General features: G+C 36.9%; 1 protein-coding gene and 1 pseudogene across 1 annotated transcript in view; one reads left to right on the plus strand and one right to left on the minus strand.

The window, feature by feature from the left end:
- Positions 1 to 21,952, minus strand: part of ANKRD31 (ankyrin repeat domain 31) — a 112,583-nt gene that overhangs the window by 49,641 nt on the left and 40,990 nt on the right. Inside the window, exons 10-14 of the mRNA XM_090279319.1 lie at positions 21,512 to 21,667; positions 7,124 to 7,266; positions 5,622 to 5,766; positions 3,184 to 3,236; positions 466 to 1,972 (exon numbers count right to left, since the gene is read on the minus strand). Of these exons, the coding sequence (XP_090135445.1) occupies positions 466 to 1,972; positions 3,184 to 3,236; positions 5,622 to 5,766; positions 7,124 to 7,266; positions 21,512 to 21,667 (2,004 nt within the window). The remainder of the gene's footprint in view (positions 1 to 465; positions 1,973 to 3,183; positions 3,237 to 5,621; positions 5,767 to 7,123; positions 7,267 to 21,511; positions 21,668 to 21,952) is intronic.
- LOC150008531 (RWD domain-containing protein 4 pseudogene) lies at positions 6,455 to 7,010 on the plus strand (annotated as a pseudogene).

The raw sequence follows: 21,952 nt of genomic DNA on the forward strand, positions 1-21,952 counted from the left end.
AAAAAGACTATAGTCATGTAACTGTTTCAAGTTTCTGTCCCTAGGTAGACTGTTTTCTTTTTAAGGGAATGAAAGACTTTAAAAATGTTTTTATTTAACAAATGTAAATTAGTTTGCTTAATATAATTTTGATGGGAATACAGTGAATTATTAAAATCACTGGAGCTAACAATTTCCTGCTGTGAAAATGTTAAGATTCCTAAGATAAGTCTATAATAAGTCTGGATAAAATTGATATACTTTTTATTAACTTCTGTCAATATCAATTTAGCAGCTATCCTTGATAATAATGGCTTGACTTTTAAAGTAAACACTGTTACTTAATTAACAGCATCCCCAAATTATATCTCATGTGTTCTCATTCTTGTCAGTCTGGGCATAAGTTGAGTGAAATTCAGTTGGAAATCTCCCAAAAATAAGTATATCTATAGGAAATGTGTATAAATCTAGCAATATTACTAATACCTGGTTTGTGAGAAATTTCCTTCTCTTCTCTTTGATTAACTTGTGAGATGTTGGTCAATTCTTTATTCATATTGTCAGTGGAATGAAAATCTATATTAGGTATGATTTCACTCTCTGAAAGGTCCTGTCTCCTTTTTTCAACTTTAGTTGTTTCTATTACTTGAGAATGGACAACTGTGGATAAAGGCCTATTTGTAGAATTTGTTTTTTGGTCTTTGTCAGTGTAATTCCTTTTAGTGTCTTCTTTCTTATTTACCCTTTCCATAATATGTGTATCTCTTTGATTCATTAAAGAAGTTGGTACTCTGGGGCTATAACAATCTTGAGGCGTTTTGAATTGCTCCACATGGCTAGTCAACTTTGAAACTTCGTGTGTTGAAAGTGTTCTTGCACAAGCCAAGGAAATATGCTCAGGATTGCCATGTGAGTGATCAAAAGAAGTCCCATACATGCAGCATTCATAATTTGCAACGTCTGGTTCAGAAACTGCTATATTATCTGAATTAGAAAACTTAACAGCTTCCTGTTGTGGAAGTGTACTTAGGCCACCCACTTTTAACTTATTTTCCTGTGAAAAATGGCCTTCAGAAGATAAAAATTGTTGAAAATCCATTCCTTTTCTATTTGTTATGTTCTCTTTATAATTACAGTGGTTTTTGCAACCTGTAGAACATATCATCTTTTTAGCTGTTACAGTCTTCTCAGAGGTATAGCAATCACCATGAACATTATTATTAAAATTTTTCCACTTATTAAGGCCCTCTTTTTTCGCATCTGAGTTACTGTTTTCATGAGATTTATAAGGACTAACGTGGTGTTGTTCTTGGTGAGTATGAGGCTGCTGATCTGTAGTAACAATCGGTACTTTGGTTTCTTTATGTAAAGAATGTCCTGAAAAAGAAATCGCTTTAGCTTGGTCACTGGATTCTAATTCCAAGGATTTTATTTCTTGATTTTCTGATAAATCCAGGCTCTGGGTATGTGTCTCTTTGGGAATTGAACAAGCCTCAATGTTGTTACCTAATCCATTTTTCAGGCTTGACAGAGCTGGGCTAAAAAGTTTACATGGCTCTTCTGGAAGGTCATCAAAGGTCTGGAGAATATGTTGCTGATGAGTAACCAATCTACTATAACTTCTTGAAGAAGAGACAGCTACTGTCTTTCTTGGGTTACTTTCTTGGATTGCATTATCCACTTGAGTGTTTTTTTGTTGTGCACTTTTTCTTCCTTTATATTTAGACACATTTGTGCTGGGATTTTTGACACCACGGAGGCTGTCTTTCCTGAGTCCCATAGAGTATGTCTGGTGAACAGTTGATTGCCTATGCCTGGAGTTACCAAATTTCATGCTTCTGGAATCTTTGGGGAAAGGTTCATATATGTCTTCTTTCCTTATAAGTAAACCGTCTTTGCCTCCTTCATTATCTTGCACATGTTCTAGCTGCTGTCTGTTGGAATTTTCATTACAAACAAACCCAATGCAATTTTTAGAACTGAATTTTCGTTTCTATAGAAACAAAATATATAGTTAGCTTTAATTTTCAGCTGTAGTTCTATACTCAATTCATTCTAGATTGTTCATAAATTAAACCTCTATTCCATTCAATTTTACAATTTGATCTAACCACAGGGTCTGCTCGGATATATACAATCTGATTCTTCAGAAAAGTAGACTAATAGAAGAAAAGCATATATAATAGACTCAGTGTGCATACTGATCTTTATTTTCTGCTATACAGTAGTCCCTCGCTATATCACGGTTCACTTATCACGGCCTCACTGTATCATGGGATTTTAAAAAATAATATATTTAATTATTTATCACGTATTTTTCACTATATTGTGGGATATTGCGGTACTGTATATGTATATTGTTAAAGTTACGTAGGTGTAAGAGTGTAGAATAAATTTACAGTTTCTACTTCGCGGGGCAGGGGGCGCGGTCTGGAATGTAATACCCATGATAAGTGAGGGAATACTGTACATTTCAATTTCTTTTTGCTAGTAGTTTAGCTTGATTGACCTTACTAAATATAACAAAAAATCTTACTCTACTTAAATTTTACAGGCTCTTGAAATAATAAGATAAAGTTTCTTTCTAAAGGAAACTTTACACGAATGCTTTAGAAATACTCCTCTTTCCCAATTGTTATACAGACAAAGCTAGAATTAAGAAAGTTTCTTTCTCTGGTATCTGTGAGACACTATAGGTATAGGTAGGGCAGCAGAAGAAGGGATTTAAAAACAAGAAGACAGATATGCTTCCAAGTAGGTCTGTACAGAAAAATTATTGTGGGCTGCTAAGATTAAAACAGGAACAATGCTTCCTGTTACTCACCGTAACCCAAGCACCAGATAAAGAGTAACTGCCCACCATGTAGTTTGAAGGAATAGATCAATGCCTTTGACTCCTGTACTGTGTTTAGGCCAGAAGAAATTGACATGGTTGATAACCCTCATGGCTCCAAGAAGAGGAGGAGAAAGAAAACGTCTACCAATACATCATTGTGTTCAGATATGCTACATTTACTGCTTCCCAAATTTATGTCCCAGAACCCACTGATTTTCATGTGATTATTCCAAAGTATCTGAAAAGCAAAGGTGAAGTCACTATTCTTAATGCATGCTTCAGCAATCTTTCTTTCCCCTTTGGTGATGTATAAAAAATAACTAGCAGGTGCATTCTATGAAAATGTTTATTGCTAAACAGATATATACCTTGTGCTGGTGTGCATCCTCTACATCTAATGGGCCAGTGCTGTTCTTTAGAACTGTGAAAAGAGCGAGAAAAAAAAATCAAAGAAAACAGCCTCTAATGGTCAATCTCTAGACTTTTAAAATCCACAAGTCCTTTGCCATGAGAAAACCAGGTAGAAAAGTAAAATTATGCAAACATTTTCTATTAAAAGTTCACACATATAACATTACTACAATTTTCATATTTATTAGAAATCAAATACTATTTTGAGGGATGGAAAAACATTTCTGTGGATAAAGAAAAATAAACCTAAAAAATACTAAAAATGGATGCTGAACTCAGTGTTTTTATATTCACCACAGATATATCCAGATATTTAACTGTGTGAAAGCTATTTTTATAAGGCAAAAATTATTTCATAAATTAATTGAATTATCATTATTTCCTAATGTTTGCTTAATAAGGTTAAGTCTGTCCCTCTTATTTTCCAGTAAGACTGGGCTACCAGAAAGAAGTATTTTGTTCTAAAGAACTATTTATTAATTGCTTTTTTGTGGCTTTAATTATCATGAAGTTATCTCTTTATTATAAAAGTAGGGTATTTTGATCCAAGTCTTAGTCCTTAGTCAATGGCATTCAAACAATTACGTCTTGGGAAATATTCTATTAACATATAGTTCAGTAAAAGTAAATGAAGCACACACATCTCTTTAATGAAAAAAATTTGTTTTGTTTTGTTTCAAAGGACTGACACACAACTTATTCAACAAATATTTACTGAATGCCTACTATGTACATGATACTTCAGTATTTATTACAAGCAAAACAAAGATCCTTTCCTTCATGGAGCTTAGATTCTATTGGGGAAGACCAAAAATAAAAAATAAGATATTGCCCAATGTGTAAGACGGTGTTAAGTGCCATGGGAAAGGATAAATACAGTAGGGTAAGAAAGACTGGATTGTGGTAGTTCTAAAATTATGTTCATAAACTTTTTGATATTCTTCCTTTCAATAAGTGGAACTTAATTTTGCTACCCCTGAGTGTGGGCCAGACTTAGTGACTCACTTTTAACAAGTAAAATATGGCAGAAGCGGTTGTATATCAATTCCAAGATTAGGTTATAAAAAGCCTGTGGCTTTGTCTTGGGTGCATTTTCTCCTGGGTTACTTGCTCTGAGCCAGCTATCAGGCTGTCAGCAGCTTTATGGAAAAGCTCATGTGGCTAGTAACCGAAGCCACCAGCTGACAACCACCAAGGAACTGAAGCTTGCCAATAATCATGGGAGTGAGCTGGAAGTGGATTTTCCTGCCGCACTGAGCCTTGAGATGACCACAACCCTCACTGATAGCTTGACTACAGCCTATGAGAGACCCACATACAAAACTGCTGAACTGAACTGCTCTCAGATCTCTAACCCTCAGAAACTGTGAGATAATAAATGTTGTTTAAAGATGCTAAATTTTGGAGTAATTGTTGAATAGTGACAGATAACTAATACAATGAGGGTAGGAAAAAGGCAGTCCGCAGTACTAAGTAGGGTGGGCCGGGCCTCAGTGAGAAGATGACTTTTAAACTAAGACTTGAAGGAGGTGGAGGAGGAAGCAAGGAGACCAGTGTGACTGAAGTCAAGTGACAGAGTTAGAGAGCGGTAGGAGAAAAGGGCAGCTGATACAGTGGCTGGCAGGTCAATGCGGGGATACTGGCATTTCTTCTGGATTAAATGGAGAGCCACTGCAGGGTTCCAAGCAGAGAAATGCAGTCATGCATTAATTAAGTTGGTTATACTAGTGCATGTAGATTCTTAAAACTGAGAGGAAATAAAAGCCCCTTCTTGTTTCCAGATTCTCTTAGAAATTTTGCTTGCTAAGTTAGGTCCTGGAAAATTATTTTCTTACAAAAAAAATATAACAGGTGCATTAAGGGGAACATAAAGAATATGCCATGTATTTAAATTATTCTTATAGAATCTTTTTATTGACAACTGCAGATTGAGGGGTTTTTTTGTGTGTTGTTTTTTGTTTGTTTTTGGTAATTCAATTTAAAAGTGTAATGGATGAGAGGGCAAAAGCATCGCCATAAGAAAAGATTCTTAGAGAATGGAAGTAAACAATCTTGCTATATTCATTGACAAAGACAGAGCCAAATATAATTTACATCATATCATGCTATTCAGCCAAAGGATTATGTGGAGCGTCAGAACTTTATAGAAGTTTTCTTAACTGTTTGCAGGGAAAAGTCCATTTGCTATTACCTTTCTCTTTCTTTTAAGAGTCCTTCAATTATATGCATTTGTAAACAAGACAGTCTGCTTTATTAAAGAAATGGAGCAAGGACACCACGGGGTGAATTTTCTCAAAACTTACAAGGAAAATAAATTTAATTTCTATAATTCTAAGTTCAATTTCTGTAACTTTCTACAAACATGAGCAGATATAACAAAGCAGTTTAATCTTACCTGAAATAAGATGTTTCTGGTGTTTAGGAACATATCTCTCAAGAAGACGCTTCATACGTGCATCTTTGGCTTCATCCAAAGCACATTTTTTGTTGTCATTTCTAAATAATGGATCAGCTCCATTCAAAAGAAGTAACTCTGCCACCTAGAGGAAGATTGTTCATTTGAGGGAACCCGGACAAAACGTGCATTGCGTACTGTTAAACATGTGCCAGCATACCACTAGAAATAACATCAAATATTTCTTTCAACAATACAAAGTTTGAGTTTACCTGTAATATCTTGCCCAGTAAAAAAAAATTAATGTAACTGCTACTGAATCATAATTTGCTGATATACATATCCCTTTTTTACAAAAAAAAAAAAATAAAGAAAAAGAGGGAGGGACAGAAGGAGGAAAAGAAAGAAGGGAAGGAAGGAAAAAAGGAAGGAGAGAGGAAGGGAAATGTTTGTATTTCAGCTGCTGGTGAAATGGGGCTAGAAGATAAACCAGGAATGAGGATGGGGTTTGGTAGTAGTGTATGTTCGTTTACCAGGTTCCGGGAGATAGTTATGTCTTACAGCTACACCTGTGCTGCTGCTGCTGCTCTTCCTGAGAGAAAAATAACCTCTCCCTTCTTTCAGGTATGTATTTTATCATAGTGCCTAATATACTCTATATAATTTTTTGTACATCTCTCTGTGCGCAACTGTCGTCTGCGGTGCGAATGCTGTGCCTCCCTGCAGCAGAGGGCATGGAACAGGGACCCCCTAGCCTCAGGAACAGGCCAGGCCTTGGGGCCACTGCTCTTCGTAGCCTCAAACACCATTCCCCCTGGGAGGTGACCTGCACAATGACTGCCAATGAGAAACGGGAGAGGGAACTGGAAGCATTACATTCTATATGTGATAGATATCCAAGTTTCCGGGAATTAAGTCCAGTTTCATTTCAATATAGGATGAAAATGGTGATCCCAGAGCTTTCTTAACAGATTTCCTGGACAGAAACATATCCCAAATGTATCTATGAACACTTTTTTTTTTTTTTAAACAATACCATATCCTCAGCTGAAAAGCAGAGCATATTAGCCAAGTTACAGGAAGCATGGAAGTTAATCCCAGCACTGCTATGACCTACATTGTTTGAGTATGCCAAAGATAGTAAAGAGCAGTTTATGGAGAATCACCATCCGTTAATTCTTCAGCATCTACAAGCAATACCATCTCAGTTGAAACTCCTAACACAGCCCCATTAAGTAAGTATAAAAGACAGGAGAACAATTTTCAAAAGCTCAAAAACATACGCTGGCAGACGGAACAAATTACAAAGGAGAACTTCCTCAAGGATGGAACTGGATTGATGTGGTGAAGCATTTAAGCAAAACTGGCTCTAAAGATGATGAATATTAATTAGCAGAATTAACTGAAACAGAATTCTTGTCTATTTTCCTATTGCTTGGTCCCAGAGATTTTAATACTTGTAGAATGTAGTATTTGATCTGCAAACAAAAGCATCACAGTACCTTATAATGTCCATTCATCACAGCATCATGTAGGGGAGTGATCTGGTACATTCCTTTGATATTTACATCTGCTCCACCTTTTACTAGTTCACTTGCTGTCTCATAAAATCCCCTTACACTCGCTTCATGAAGTGCTGTCCAACCTATTATACCAAAAGGAAATGGTACTTGTTTACACTGGGCATCATAATAATGTTTTGTACTTAGCCTTAAAATAAAAACTCAAATTCTAAGCTGTTTTTTAAAAAAATATTTTGATTCTACGAGACAAGATAATCTCACCATGAAAACAAGCTGTATTATTTCGTGAAGTCAATAAATCTGAGGACAGATCAAATTTCTACCCCCAATTCTGTTGTATGAAAAGAAGTAAAATATTTAAAACCACTCCTGCCTTCTTCAAATAGAAAAGCTGTAAGGGGGGGGTGGGTCATCATAGCTCATAGTGAATGCTGGTTGCACGCTACTTTTCTGCAGAGAAGAGGGGGGAAATAGATTTATTTCTAGCTTAAGGTATTTCCATTAAAGTAACCCCACTGACAGAACTACATAGAATTAATTCTTTCTCCTTATTTGCAAAAAGCTATTTGAAGTTCAACCAACAATCCATAAATTGCTCCAAGAAAACATGTCATCCATATTAGATGTTCTATTTCTCTGTTAGCTAGAGACAATGGTACAGGTTACAGGTATTTACTAAATTCTAATAAATCATATGATTGATGTAAGGAAATATAAAAGCTGCCATATTAAAAGTGTATTTCAGTTTTTCAGAACCTTCTCCATAAGCAAGGGTTTATCAATTTATGCACTAACATTTTGGGCTGGATAATTCTTTATTGTTCTGAGCATTCTACTAAATGCCAGTTGCAAATCCCCTTTCCAGTTTTAACAGCTAAAAATGTTTCCAGAAATTGCCAAATGTCCCCTGAAAGGCAAGATCACCCGTCACAAACCATAGCCATAAAATGTTATAGGAAAAGTTTCTCTTAAGAGTATTAAAAAGAAAGTGTAGAAGAAAAAATAAATAGCATCAAAAATGGTAAATATATGATGAATAGAGGTTTTTCAAACTTCCTTTAAATGCACATGGCTATTTAAAGCAATTGATAAGTAATACTGATTTATAATTATAACATATTTTGAGTTTTATAATGTACATAAATGTATGTGACAGCTATTACACAAAGAATAAGGGAAGTATGTTCAATGTTTATTCACTTTATATGAAGTATTACAATATTAACTCTAAAAAGATTGTAAAACATTAAAGATGTATATCATAACCCCCACCCTATCCATTACAAAATAATGCAGACAAAGAAACAAAAAAACAGATGAAGCTCACAAGGAACAATTCATAAAATGGTAATCCTAAATCTGACTATTTATATTATGTGAAAATTGACTAGTCACACCAATTAAAAGGCAGAGATTGCTCTGGCTTGTGTGGTTCAGTTGGTTGGGTGTCATCCCATAAACCAAAAGGTCATAGGTTCAATTCCCAGTTAGGGCACATGCTTGGGTTGCATGTTTGGTCCCTGGACAGGGTGGGTGTATATGAGAGGCAACCAATCAATGTTTCTCTCTCACATTGATGTTTTTCTCCCTCTCTCTCCTCTTCCTGTCCCCGCTCTCAAAAATCAATAACCATGTCCTTGGGTGAAGATAAAAAATTAAAAAGTAAAAAAATTAAGAAAAGCAGAGATTATCAGAATGGATAAAGTAGAAAAACACAAGAAACATATTTTAAATATGAAGACATAGATAAGTTGAAAATAAAAGGATAAAAAAAGACATAGCAAATAGACAAGAAACATAGAGGGCTACAATGTATATATTAACATATAAAGTAGACTTTAAGACAAAGTATATATATTACCAGATATAAAGAGAGAGATTTCATAAAGATTAAAAGGTCAATTTATCAGAAGATATGGCAATTATAACTTTTGATAGTTACTGACCCAATGACAGAGATTCAAAGTATAAGAAACAAAATTTGACAGAACTGAAGAAATAGACAAGTCCACAATCATAGTTGTGAACATTTCAATATCCCTCTCAAAAAATGACAGGTCAACTAGACAAAAAATAAGTAAAGATAGGATGTTCTGAACATTACCAACCACCTTTATCTTACTGACATTTTAGAACATTACATACAACTGAAGAACAAACATTCAAGCGCACATGGGTTATTTATCAAGAAGGACCACATACTAGATGATAAATCAATTTTCAATAAGTATAAAAGGATGGGATTCATAGAAAGTATATCCTTTCACTATAATGTAATTAAATTAGAAATCAATAACAGAAAGATATCTGAACAATACTCAAATATTTAAAAGTTAAACAACTTCTAATATAATCCTGGGGTCAAAGAGGAAGTCATATAAAAAATGAAAGGTATTTCAAACTGAATGATAATTAAAACACAATATAGCAATATCTGTGGGAAGCAAAAGCAGTATCTAGAGGAACATTTAAAGCTTTAAATACTTATAGTAGGAAAAAAAGGCACAAAAAAATTGTGACCTCATTTTCAACCTTAAACTAGAAAAAGAACTAAGAAAATTAAAAATAAGTACAAGTCAGAAAAAGGATAGAAATGAAATACAAAACAGATAATAGAGAAAAAAATTGATAATCCTCTAGCTTAGGAAGGATGGAAGAAAAGGAGAAAAGGGAAGCAAGGAAGGAAGGAAGGGAGGGAGGGAGGAAAGGAAGGAAATGAAAAATAAAATGAAAGTATAAGGAATAAAAGATAAAATATTCCTAAAATTTTCCAGATATTAAAAGTATTACAGGGGACTATCATAAATAACTTTATACATTCTATAACTTAGATGAGGTAAATTCCTTTAAAAGTACAACTTACCAAAACTGAAACAGAAAACTGAATAGCCCATACCTATTAAAGAATTTTAATTTATTATCAGATTCTTCCCACAAAGGAAACTACAAACCCAGAGAGTTTTACTCTTGTTCTGTCAAACATTTAAGGAAGAAAAAAACTTCAATCTTACACAAACTATTAGAGAGAATACGACTTAACTCATTTTATGAGGTCTGCAAAATCCTGATACCAAAACCGAAGACATTATAAAAAAATTACAGACCAATATTACTCATCAACATTGATACAAAATATCCTTAACATAATATTATTAGCAAATTGAATCCAGCAGTATATAACATATCATAACCAAGCATCTATTCCTCATAAAAACTCTCAGCAAATTGGAAATAGATTCTTCAATATGATAAGGAGCAGCTACAAAAACCTACAGCAAATATCATGCTTATTACTATATATTAAAGAGACAAAACTAATCTAGAGTGGATAATATCAGAACAGTAATGGCTTCCAGAAGTGCGTGTGGGAATAATTAGGAAGAGGTATAAAGGACCTTTCTAGAATTATGGCAATATTCTATCTCTTAATTGAGGTTTGGGTAATATAGGTAAATGTGTATGTGAAAATTCATCAGATGGCACATTTAAGAATTGGCATTTTACTGTATGAAACTTTTACCTCAAAGAAAAAAAACTATTGAACTCTAGTTAATGGCATTTATGCTGAGGTATTTAGTGGTAAATACCCCCTGATTTCTGACACAGAGCTCCAAAAACCCTTGTAAACAAGGGGACAGTAGTGCCTCTCTATACCGCGGTTCACTTATCGTGGCCTCTCTGTATCGTGGGATTTTGAGGTACTGTATATGTATGTTGTTAAAGTTACGTAGGTTTAAGAGCGTAGAATATGTTTAAGAACATAAGTAGTGTTTATAAAAGTGTGGAAAAGGTTAATAAGGGAGTGGGAAAGGTTAATAAGAGACTGGGAACTGTTTATAAGTGTGTGGGAAGGGTTTATAAAGCCTTAAAATATATATAAATACTAAAATAAATGTAAGGTTCCTACTTCATGAATTTTCACCTATTGCGGGGGGGGGGGGGTCAGTCTAGAACGTAATACCTGCGATAAGTGAGGGAATACTGTACTAGGATGATATTTTCTTCTAGTATTTAGTCTTTGACCAGTTCTTGGTACAAGACCTCTGTAATTTCCTGAGTAATAGGAACATCTGACACAGAGCTCCTAAACCCCTTGGAATTTCCTGGGTGACAGAAGTGCCTTTTGTTCTAATAAGGTGACTTGGCAGGCTCCTAGATGGGAGATGATCACCAGAATGGCCAAGCCATGATTAGAAATGTGAAACTTTTAGCTCCACCTTCCACCCTAATTCTCTGGAGAGGAGGGAGCGGCTAGAAATGAATTTCATAATTGATCGTTCCTACATGATGAAACCTCCATAAAAATCCCAGAAGTATGAGGTTTGGAGAGCTCTTCCAGATTGATGAACACATCTATGTGCTGGGAGGGTAGCATACCCCAAATTCCATGGGCACAGAAATTAAACAGAAGCTGTGGGTAAGCTAGGGACCTACTACTTGCAATTGGCACTGAAGTGGAGGCAGTCTTGTGGGACTGAGCCCTTAACCTGTAGGGTCTGTGCTAATGTGGGCTAGTGTCAGAATTGAACTGAACTGCAGACACTCAAGTTGGTGGCAGAGAATTGCTTAATGGGTCGAAAACGCATACATCTGGTGTTGGAAGTACAGTGAGTAGAAGAAAAACACACGAGTGCTTTTCCTTTACAATAAGTATGTGATAAAAACAAATATGTAGAATCTAGGCATTAGGTATATAGATGCTTACTATACAATTCTTTCAACTTTTCTATATGTTTGAAGATTTTCAAAATTTCATAAAAATATTTAAATAAACAGCTCACATGTGAACGTTTGGAATATATCCACCTAAGAAATACCTGTTTAAAAAAAAAAAAAAAAACCAAAAAAAAAAAAAAACTGTAAAACTATCTCCTCCAAAGTACTGTTTGTGATAAAAAATGTCAACTCATTGGTGTTTGGGTACTGAGACCAGACCGCTAGAAATTTGCTTATTGATATATATACTGGTTAACCTGAATATCTGCCATAGGTCTAGGCTGGTTAAATGAAAAATGAAGTATCAGAAATCTAAAAGTTATTAACTTTGGAATGCAGATGATGATCTTCTTTTTAGAAACCTTTCCTCATTTAAGTTTCCTTAAACTGCAATAAAAATTGGTTTCCCCATACAAGGTTTGGAGGAAGATGGCGGAGGAGTGAGGGGAGGCTGCGTTTTCAGGCTCCCGAGACCCGTCTGCAGTTTGGGTTAATTGCAGACAGAACATCTCAGTGAGCAGCTGGACACTGGCAGGAGTTGAGCCATGGCACTGCTGGATTAGAGAAAATCCATCTGGGAACAACCTGTTTAGTGAGGATAGCAGAGGAAAAGGGGACGAAACGGGATTCCTCACTGGGGCGGTTGCCTGAGCTGCGGCTGGAAGTACACAAAGGCTTTTTGGTGACCACAGGCTACCCCAGACAGGAGTCGGGAGGAGAGCGGACCTCTGCCCGCTGGCAGAGACGGGACTCGACCAAGTGGCATTGGCGCTGAAGGACAGGAGACAGCGTGCTGCCGGGCAAGTGAGAACATAATTCTCCTTTATATTTTTCTCTAGTGGACGGTGGAGAGGGGAGGAAAGTTTGGGGGTGGTAGGCCGTTCTTGAGGAGCACAGGCGCAGAGGCACGCTCATCCACTTCCCAACCCTACCCTTGGGTCGCGAGGGCGTGCATAGGGAAGTGCTCTCATTCACAGGCCCAGGTGCGCAGGGCTGTGAGTCCAGGCGTCCCTCGGACACTCCCCAACAGACATAAGATCAGTGCCCCAACAGGCACAGGGAGGGCCCCCTGAACACGAAGAGGACCATGCGCAGACACCCCTTGCCAGCTACGGTGGGCGCCGGGCCCCAGGCCGGAAAGCAGACCACTAGCTCAGGCTCTGTTCGTGCCCGCCCAGACGGGTGAGGGAAGGCAGGCAGCTGCAGCATGGGAACAGCAGGCGGCAGCGACTCACAGACGCTCACTTCCACTGAGCACAAGTGTCCGCGGCCCGCTCTAAGAGGCAAGAGACCAACGCCCTGAGCTTGGCTCAGCGGGACTAAGGGCACGGGCACGCGAGTGTGAAAACACCTCAGCCTGGTGACAATAGGCGCCAATCGCGGGGCAAGCTCTCGGGCCGCCTGTGCGTGCAGGGGCGCGCAAGGACACCTCAGCTGGCTCCAGCAGGCAGCAAGGGAACGCGCGGTGCCGGCAACCGCAGGCGCACACCATTGCGGCAACCGCGGGTGCACACCAGTGCTGCAAGAAACAAGAACCTCTGAACCGCCACACTAGACCAGCTGTGGACGCAGAAAAAGAAGACGACACACCAAGGCTGAACTGACATCTCCACAAAAGAACTCAAGACAAAGTGGATAAAGTGACTCTCAATCAACTAGCCAGAAGGAAGATCCTACCAAAGAACATCTGAAATATAACCAGACAGCATAAACAAATGACATAAAGGGTAACCCAAGAACATCAGGCTCAGGATATCAAAGAGACTGCACCACTGAAACCCCCAGATCTCCCATAAAGAATCTCACACCACAAAGGAGGGAAGTCAAAGCAGACCTCAAAAAACAAACAAATAAATAAATAAATAAATAAAAACAAGAAGAATCCAACATGGTAAGACGCAAAAATAACCCCTCAATGAAAAGAAAAGAGGAACCCTCAGAAAGAGAGATAGATGAAATAGACATAGCCCAAATGTCAGACATGGAATTCAAAACAATGGTGGTAAAGAAGCTCAATATACTCGACATCCTTAAAAACAACTATGACAACCTCCAAGGAAGTTACCAGCAGCTCCAAGAAAATTACAGGGAACATGCAGAGAACTACACCAGCATACAAAAAGACATAGAAACTGTTAACAAGAACCAGGAAGAATTGAAGAATTCAATCTCTGAACTGAAAAACACAGTAGAATCAGTCAAAAGCAGACTAAACAAAGCAGAGGATCGGGTTAGTGCGTTAGAAGATAATGTAGAGAAAAACTCCCAGACAATACAGCAAAATGAAAAAAGACTGAAAAGATATGAACAAGATGTAAGGGAATTACAGGATAGCATGATAAGAAATAATATCAGGATCATCGGAATAAGAGAGGGAGAAGAAAAGGAGCATGGAATTGAAAAACTGATAGGAGAAATAGTGACAGAAAATTTTCCGAACCTGATGAGAGAAAAAGTTATACAAGTTCAGGAAGCACAGAGAGTTCCAATAAAGAGGAGCCCCCCAAAACCCACTCCAAGGCACATCATAATTAAAATGGCAACATTTCAAGACAAAGAGAGAATCCTAAAAGCAGCAAGAGAAAAACAGCAAATAACATACAAGGGAGCTCCAATAAGGCTATCAACTGATTTCTCAACAGAAACATTACAAGCCAGAAGGGAATGGTCAAAAATATTTCAAGCAATGAAAAACAAAGGCCTACAACCAAGAATACTCTACCCAGCAAGGCTCTCATTCAAAATAGGAGGTGAAATAAGGAGTTTCTCAGACAAAGGAAGACTGAAAGAATACATCTCCACCAAACCAGCATTGCAAGAGATGCTAAAGGAAGTGTTCTAAGAAAAAAGAAGAAAAAAAAAAAAAAAAGAGAGAGAGGAGAGGAACGGAGGTACAAAGGGCAATGAATAAATACACATCAATAATAACCTTAAATGTAAATGGACTAAATGCTCCCATTAAAAGACATAGGGTAACGGAATGGATAAGAAAATAGGACCCACATATTTGCTCTCTACAAGAAACACACCTCAAAACAAAAGATTTACACAGACTGAAAGTAAAGGGATATAAAAAAATATTCCAAGCAAATGGACTGGAAAAAAAAGCCAGGGTAGCAGTCCTCATATCAGACAAAACGGATTTCAAAGCAAGGGCAATAAAAAGAGACAAAGAAGGACATTTCATAATACTTAAAAGAACAATCCATCAAGAAGATATGACATTGATAAACATATATGCACCTAACATAGGAGCACCCAAATACATAAAGCAAATACTAGAAGACCACAAGAAGGATATCAACAACATACTCATAGTAGGGGGCTTCAACACTCCATTATCAACCATAGACAGATCATCAAAGCAAGGAAACACCAAGGATATACAGGCATTGAACAACACACTAAACCACATGGACCTAACTGATATATATAGAACTTTCCACCCCAAAGAAGCAAAATATACATTCTTTTCAAATGCACATGGGACATTTTCAAAGATAGACCACATGATAGGACACAAAACAAGCCTCAACAAATTCAAGAAAATTGAAATCATATCAAGCATCTTTTCAGATCACAATGCCTTGAAACTAGAAATCAACCTCAGAGAAAAAAATCAAAGACACCCAAACTCATGGAGATTGAATAACATGCTATTAAATAATGAATGGGTTAACAATGACATCAAAGAAGAAATCAAGAAATTTATAGAAACTAATGATAATGAGCACACAACAGCCCAAAACCTGTGGGACACAGCAAAAGCAGTCCTGAGAGGGAAGTTCATAGCAATACAGGCCTATCTGAAAAGGACAGAAGAATCTCAAATAAAAAATCTAATCATAAAGCTACAAGAACTTGAACAACAACAACAAACAAAGCCTAGGGCAAGAAGAAGGAACAAAATCATCAAGATCAGAGCAGAACTAAATGACATAGAGACTAAACAAACAATCCAGAAGATCAACAAAACTAGGAGCTGGTTCTTCGAAAAAATAAACAAAATCGACAAGCCTCTAGCCAGTTTAATCAAGAAAAAAAGAGAGAAGACCCAAATAAACAAAATCAGAAATGAAAGAGGAGAAATCATGACTGATACCATAGAAATACAAATGATAGTTAGAAATTACTACAGACAACTGTATGGCAAGAAATTTGACAATCTAGAATAAATGGACAAATTTCTAGAAACATACAACCTTCCAAAACTGAATCAAGAAGAAGTGGACTGAAATGAAGAGTATACTCATTGCTGATCACAAAAAAAAAAAAAAAGAAAAAGAAGAAGTGGAAAGTCTCAACAGACCAATAACAAAGAAGGAAATTGAAACAGTAATCCAAAATCTCCCTGCACACAAAAGCCCTGGACCGGATGGCTTCACAGGCGAATTCTACAAAACATTCAGGGAAGCACTAACTCCTATCCTCCTCAAACTGTTCCGAAAAATCCAAGAAGAGGGGAAAATCCCAAACTCTTTCTATGAAGCCAGTATTATCCTAATCCCAAAACCAGGTCAAGACACAACAAAGAAAGAAAACTACAGGCCAATATCACTGATGAACATAGATGCTAAAATCCTCAATAAAATATTGGCAAACAGGATCCAGCAATACATCAAAAAGATCATACATCATGATCAAGTGGGCTTCATTCCAGGGATGCAAGGATGGTTTAATATTCGCAAATGAATAAATATAATACATCACCTAAACAAAATGAAAAACAAAAATCACACGATCATATCAATAGATGCAGAAAAAGCATTTGATAAAGTACAACACCCATTTATGATGAAAACACTCAGCAAAATGGGAATAGAGGGAGCATACCTTAACATAATTAAGGCTATATATGAGAAGCCTGAGGCCAACATCATACTCAATGGACAAAAACTAAAAGCATTCCCCCTGAATTCAGGAACTAGACAAGGCTGTCCACTCTCTCCACTCCTATTCAACATAGTGTTGGAAGTCCTAGCCACAGCAATCAGACAAGAAAAAGAAATAAAAGGCATCCAAATTGGGAAAGAGGAAGTAAAACTATCATTATATGCAGATGACATGATAGTATACCTAGAAAATCCTATAAACTCCACTAAAAGACTACTCGATATAATGAGTGAATTTGGCAAAATAGCAGGGTACAAAATAAATACACAGAAATCTAAGGCATTTCTGTACACCAACAATAAAATAGCAGAGGCAGAAACAAAAAAGAAAATACCATTTACTATAGCAACAAGAAAAATAAAGTACCTAGGAGTAAACTTAACGAAAGAGATAAAAGACCTGTACTCTGAAAATTACATAACATTGAAGAAAGAAATTAAGGAAGATACAAATAAATGGAAGCAAATACCATGTTCTTGGATGGGAAGAATCAACATCATCAAAATGGCCATACTACCCAAAGCAATTTACAGATTCAATGCAATCCCTATTAAAATACCAATGACATATTTCACAGACCTAGAATACTCCATAAATTCATATGGAACCAAAAAAGACCCCGAATAGCAAAAGCAATCTTGAGACAGAAGAACACAGCAGGAGGAATCACAACACCAGATATCAAACAACACTACAAAGCCACTGTAATCAAAACAGTCTGGTACTGGCATAAGAACAGACATATAGATCAGTGGAACAGAATAGAGAGTCCAGAAATAAACCCAGGCCTCTATGATCAACTAATATTTGATAAAGGAGGAAGGAACATAAAATGGAGTGAGAAGAGCCTCTTTAACAAATGGTGCTGGGAGAACTGGATAGGGACCTGCAAAAAAATGAAACTAGACCACCAACTTACACCACACACGAGAATAAACTGAAGATGGGTCAAAGACTTAAATGTAAGCCGTGACACCATAAAAGTCCTAGAGGAAAACATAGGCAAGAAAATATCAGATATCTCACGTAACAATTTCTTCATGGATACATCTCCTAAAGCAAGAGAAATAAAGGAAAAAATAAATAAATGGGATTACTTCAAACTAAAGAGTTTCTGCTCAGCAAAAGAAAACATCAGCAAGAAGAAAAGGAAACCAACCATATGGGAAAACGTATTTGCCAATGACATCACAGACACGGGACTGATTTCCAAAATATAAAAAGAGCTTATACGACTCAACATGAAGAAAACAAACAACCCAATTAAAAAATGGGCAAAGGACCTGAACAAACACTTCTCCAAAGAGGACATACAGAAGGTCCATAGACACATGAAAAAATGCTCAACATCATTAGCCATCAGGGAGATGCAAATAAAAACCACAATGAGATACCATTTTACACCAGTCAGAATGGCCATCATCAACAAATCAACAAACAACAAGTGCTGGAGAGGATGTGGAGAAACGGGAACCCTACTGCACTGTTGGTGGGAATGCAGACTGATGCAGCCACTGTGGAAAACAGTATGGAATTACCTCAAAAGATTAAAAATGGAACTCCCTTTTGAACCAGCAACTACACTACTAGGATTATACCTGAAAAATCTTGAAACACCAATTCAAAAGAACTTATGCACCCCTATGTTCATTGCAGCACTGTTTACAATAGCTAAGTGCTGGAAACAGCCTAAGTGCCCATCAGTAGATGAGTGGATCAAAAAACTGTGGTACATTTACACAATGGAATACTATGTAGCAGAAAGAAAGAAGGAACTCCTGCCATTTGCAACAACATGGATGGAACTAGAGAGAATTATGCTTAGTGAAATAAGCCAGGCAAAGAAAGAAAAATACCATATGATATCACCTAATACAGGAAACTAAAGAACAACACAAACAAAGGAACTAAATAGAAGAGCAGAATAGCAGTCAATAGGGGGGAGGGGAGAGAGAGAGAAGGGGGATAAGTAAGGGAAGGGTTTAGTCAAAGAACCTGTATAAAAGACTCATGGACATGGACAACGGGGAGGGATATGATTGCGGGAGAGGGGGTGGGTTGGGTGGGGGAGAGAAATTAGGGGGAAAGGGGACAACTGTAATTGAAAAACCAAAATTAAAAAAAAAAAGAAAATAAAAAAAGAATTAGTTACGGTTAGTATGTTGGGTGAGTGTGAGGGTAAGGTTTTAAGCAAAGTTTTGTGTTATGATTAGGAATAGGCTCATGTTAGACTTTATGGAAAGGCTTTAGGTAAGGCTTTTGGTGAATGAATATGTCAGTGAAGATGAGTGAGGTTGAGGGTTAGGGTTTTGGTTAGATTTAGGATTAGGGTTAGGGTTCAGTTTAGGGATATAGTTAGGGTTAGGGTTTAGGTTAAGTTTATATTTTAGTTTGTTAGTGTTCGATTTAGTTCTAGGGTTGGGTCAAGTTTGAGAACTAGAGTGAGACTTTGGTTGATGCTGAGGGTTAGGGTTTGGGTTAGGAAGAGTCTAATGGTTAGGGTTAGAGTTATAATTTGGTTTAATGTTAGGTTTAATTTTAGTTAGTGTTTGGGGAATGTAAGATTTAAGGTTAGGATTAGGTTTTTGATTGTAAGCATTTATATCATGGTTAGGGTACAGTTAGGGTTTGGTTTTATGGTTGGGTTTGGGGTTTAAATTAAGATTAGTTTTAGGATTTGGATTACAGTATAAATCTGGGATAGATTTAGATTTAAGTTTAGGTTTAAGGTAAGGTTAAGTGTCAGCATGAGTTTTAGGTTTACATTTAAGATCAGTGCTAAGGTTAACGTATCAGTTATGGTTACAGTTATGCATGGTGTGAGGGTTTGTGTAAGGCCAGGGTGAGGGGGAAGTTCAGGGTATTAGGGTTTGGTTAATGTAAGGTGAGTGTGAGAGAAAGAGTAAAAGTGAGGGTTGGGGTAAGTTTAAACGTTAGTTTTGGTTTGTTTAGGGGCAAGGCTAGGTTGCAGTTATGGTAAAAGATGGAATTCATGGTAATGGTTAGTGTGAGAGTGAGTGTGATAGGTTTTGGTTGATATGAAGCATCATGGTTATGGTTATGGTTAGGGAAAGCATTAGAATTAGATTTAGGATAAAGTTAAGATGTGACCGAGGTTGATTTTGAAGGTGATTGTGAGCTTGAATGATAAGATAAAGGTGTGGGTTATGTGTAAACTTAGGTTTAGGGTTAAGGTTAAGTTCAAAGTTCAATTTAGGGTTAGAATTAGGTTGAGGGTTTGTGTTAGCGTTAAGATTAGAGTCAGGGTTAAAGTTAGAATTAGGAAGAGTATAGAAGTAAGCGTGAGATAAAAAAGAAAAATATAAATCAATGAATTTACGTAATGTACACAGATCTGTGTAATTGGCATTCATGTCATATCAATGAGCAGAGTATGAGCAACAATGCAGAACCTCTTCTGACACTCACAGCAGTCTCTTCTTTTAAATGGTGACCAATATCTGACTAGAGATTAATTTTACCTGTTTTCAAAGTGTGTATAATAACTCCATATACATGTATTTGTGCCTGTTTTCCATTATTACACATTATAATGTGTGTTCATGTTAGCCGGAGTCCCTAAGGCGATTTGACGTTGTAGTCAACACCGGCAACTCCTGCGGCGCACCTGAAGCCAAGCTGTATTGACTCCGTCTTTCCCTTGGACCCTTCAGCTGCAAAGAGAGGGGGGGTCTGCTGCATGGGCAACAGCAGACCCTCCATATCACCCTGCCCAGGCTCTGTAGCTTCAGCTTCACTGGAGAGGACACTCCAGCGTCATCGCAAGATGTCGATTTAACACGGGAGGAGACAGATACCGTGTCACTCCCGAGTCGGACTGCACAGCCATTCTCGGCGGTGCAGATAGACTCTTAAGAAGCTACACCATCGTCTCTCGAGACGGACGGCTGCCGACGACGACGACATGTTTACTGTGTAGAATTGTAGTTCAAAATTCTCATTGCTGTATAGTATTCCATTTTACTAATATCTCATAACTTATTTATCCATTCTTCTGTTGATTGAATTTTGGGATATCCTGGTTACTCTTTTCAGAGAAAAATATAAAATCTCAATGAAATATGTTCTAATGAGGTAATGAATACTTGTGACTTTAGATGTAATAAAACATGTTATTTAAAAAAAAAAAAAATTGGTTTCCTAACAGGGATAAAATGGCTGCTATAGGAATTAGAAAATAACCATAACAAAAGATTGTTTTTTTCCCTGAGCCCAGAATGACTAAAAGATGAGGTAAATGTAAAACAACTGTTTGGTTTCCAAGGAAAAACCAGTCTCATATTTTAAATTTACTATAAAAAATTCCCCAAGACAAGGTGCATGTGAGTAATTCAGAGTAAATGATAGTGTCTATAGGGAAGGGGGAGTTAAAAATGAATGCTATTGCTGCCCTGGCCAGGTGGCTCAGTTGGTTTGAGCATCGTCTCGTACACCAGAAGTTTGTGGGTTCGATCCCTGGTCAGGGTACATACACGGGTTGTGGGTTTGATCCCTAGTTGGAGTGTGTCAGAAGGCAGCCAATCAATATTTCTCTCTCACATTGATGCTCCTTTCTCTCTTCCTCTCGCTCTCTAAAAAAAAAAAAAATCAATAAACATATCTTTGGGTAAAGATTTTTTTAAAAAGAGAATGTTACTTTAAGTGAGACCTAAGCAAGAATGATCCAGTGATGAGCAGTCTTAGGGTTGAAAGAAATTCTCAGCATCAAGACAACTGTGGGGGGTAACCCCAACTTACCAGCATAACTTGGTTGATTAATATTTCCTCCTTTTTCAATACAATGATGAACAAGATAAGCATCATTGTACAGAGCAGCCTTATACAATAAGTTCTCTCCAAAAATGTTTCTCCGGTTAATGAGGGAAAGAGATATTTTATTCATCTTCATTTTTCCTGAAATGATGGAAGGAACAAAAGAAAACAAAAAATAATAACCCTTATTTAAAAAGTCAGGAAGAATACAGGTAAGCAGGATGAATCCACAGACGTACACTATATTATGAAAGAGTATTTTATCCATTGACTCACTATATCTATAAGCAGTAAGGTGAAAGAGACAAATTTTATTAGTTTGAAAATACTTGTAGACATTATATATAATCTAAGCAGTTCATGTTGACTGAAACCCCATGAAAAGTGCATATAAGATAAGATTAACAGATTATTTTCTTAAAAGTT

The sequence above is a fragment of the Furipterus horrens genome, unplaced genomic scaffold, assembly GCF_987537825.1.
Source record: "Furipterus horrens unplaced genomic scaffold, mFurHor1.1.pri manual_scaffold_5, whole genome shotgun sequence".
Taxonomy (NCBI): domain Eukaryota; kingdom Metazoa; phylum Chordata; class Mammalia; order Chiroptera; family Furipteridae; genus Furipterus; species Furipterus horrens.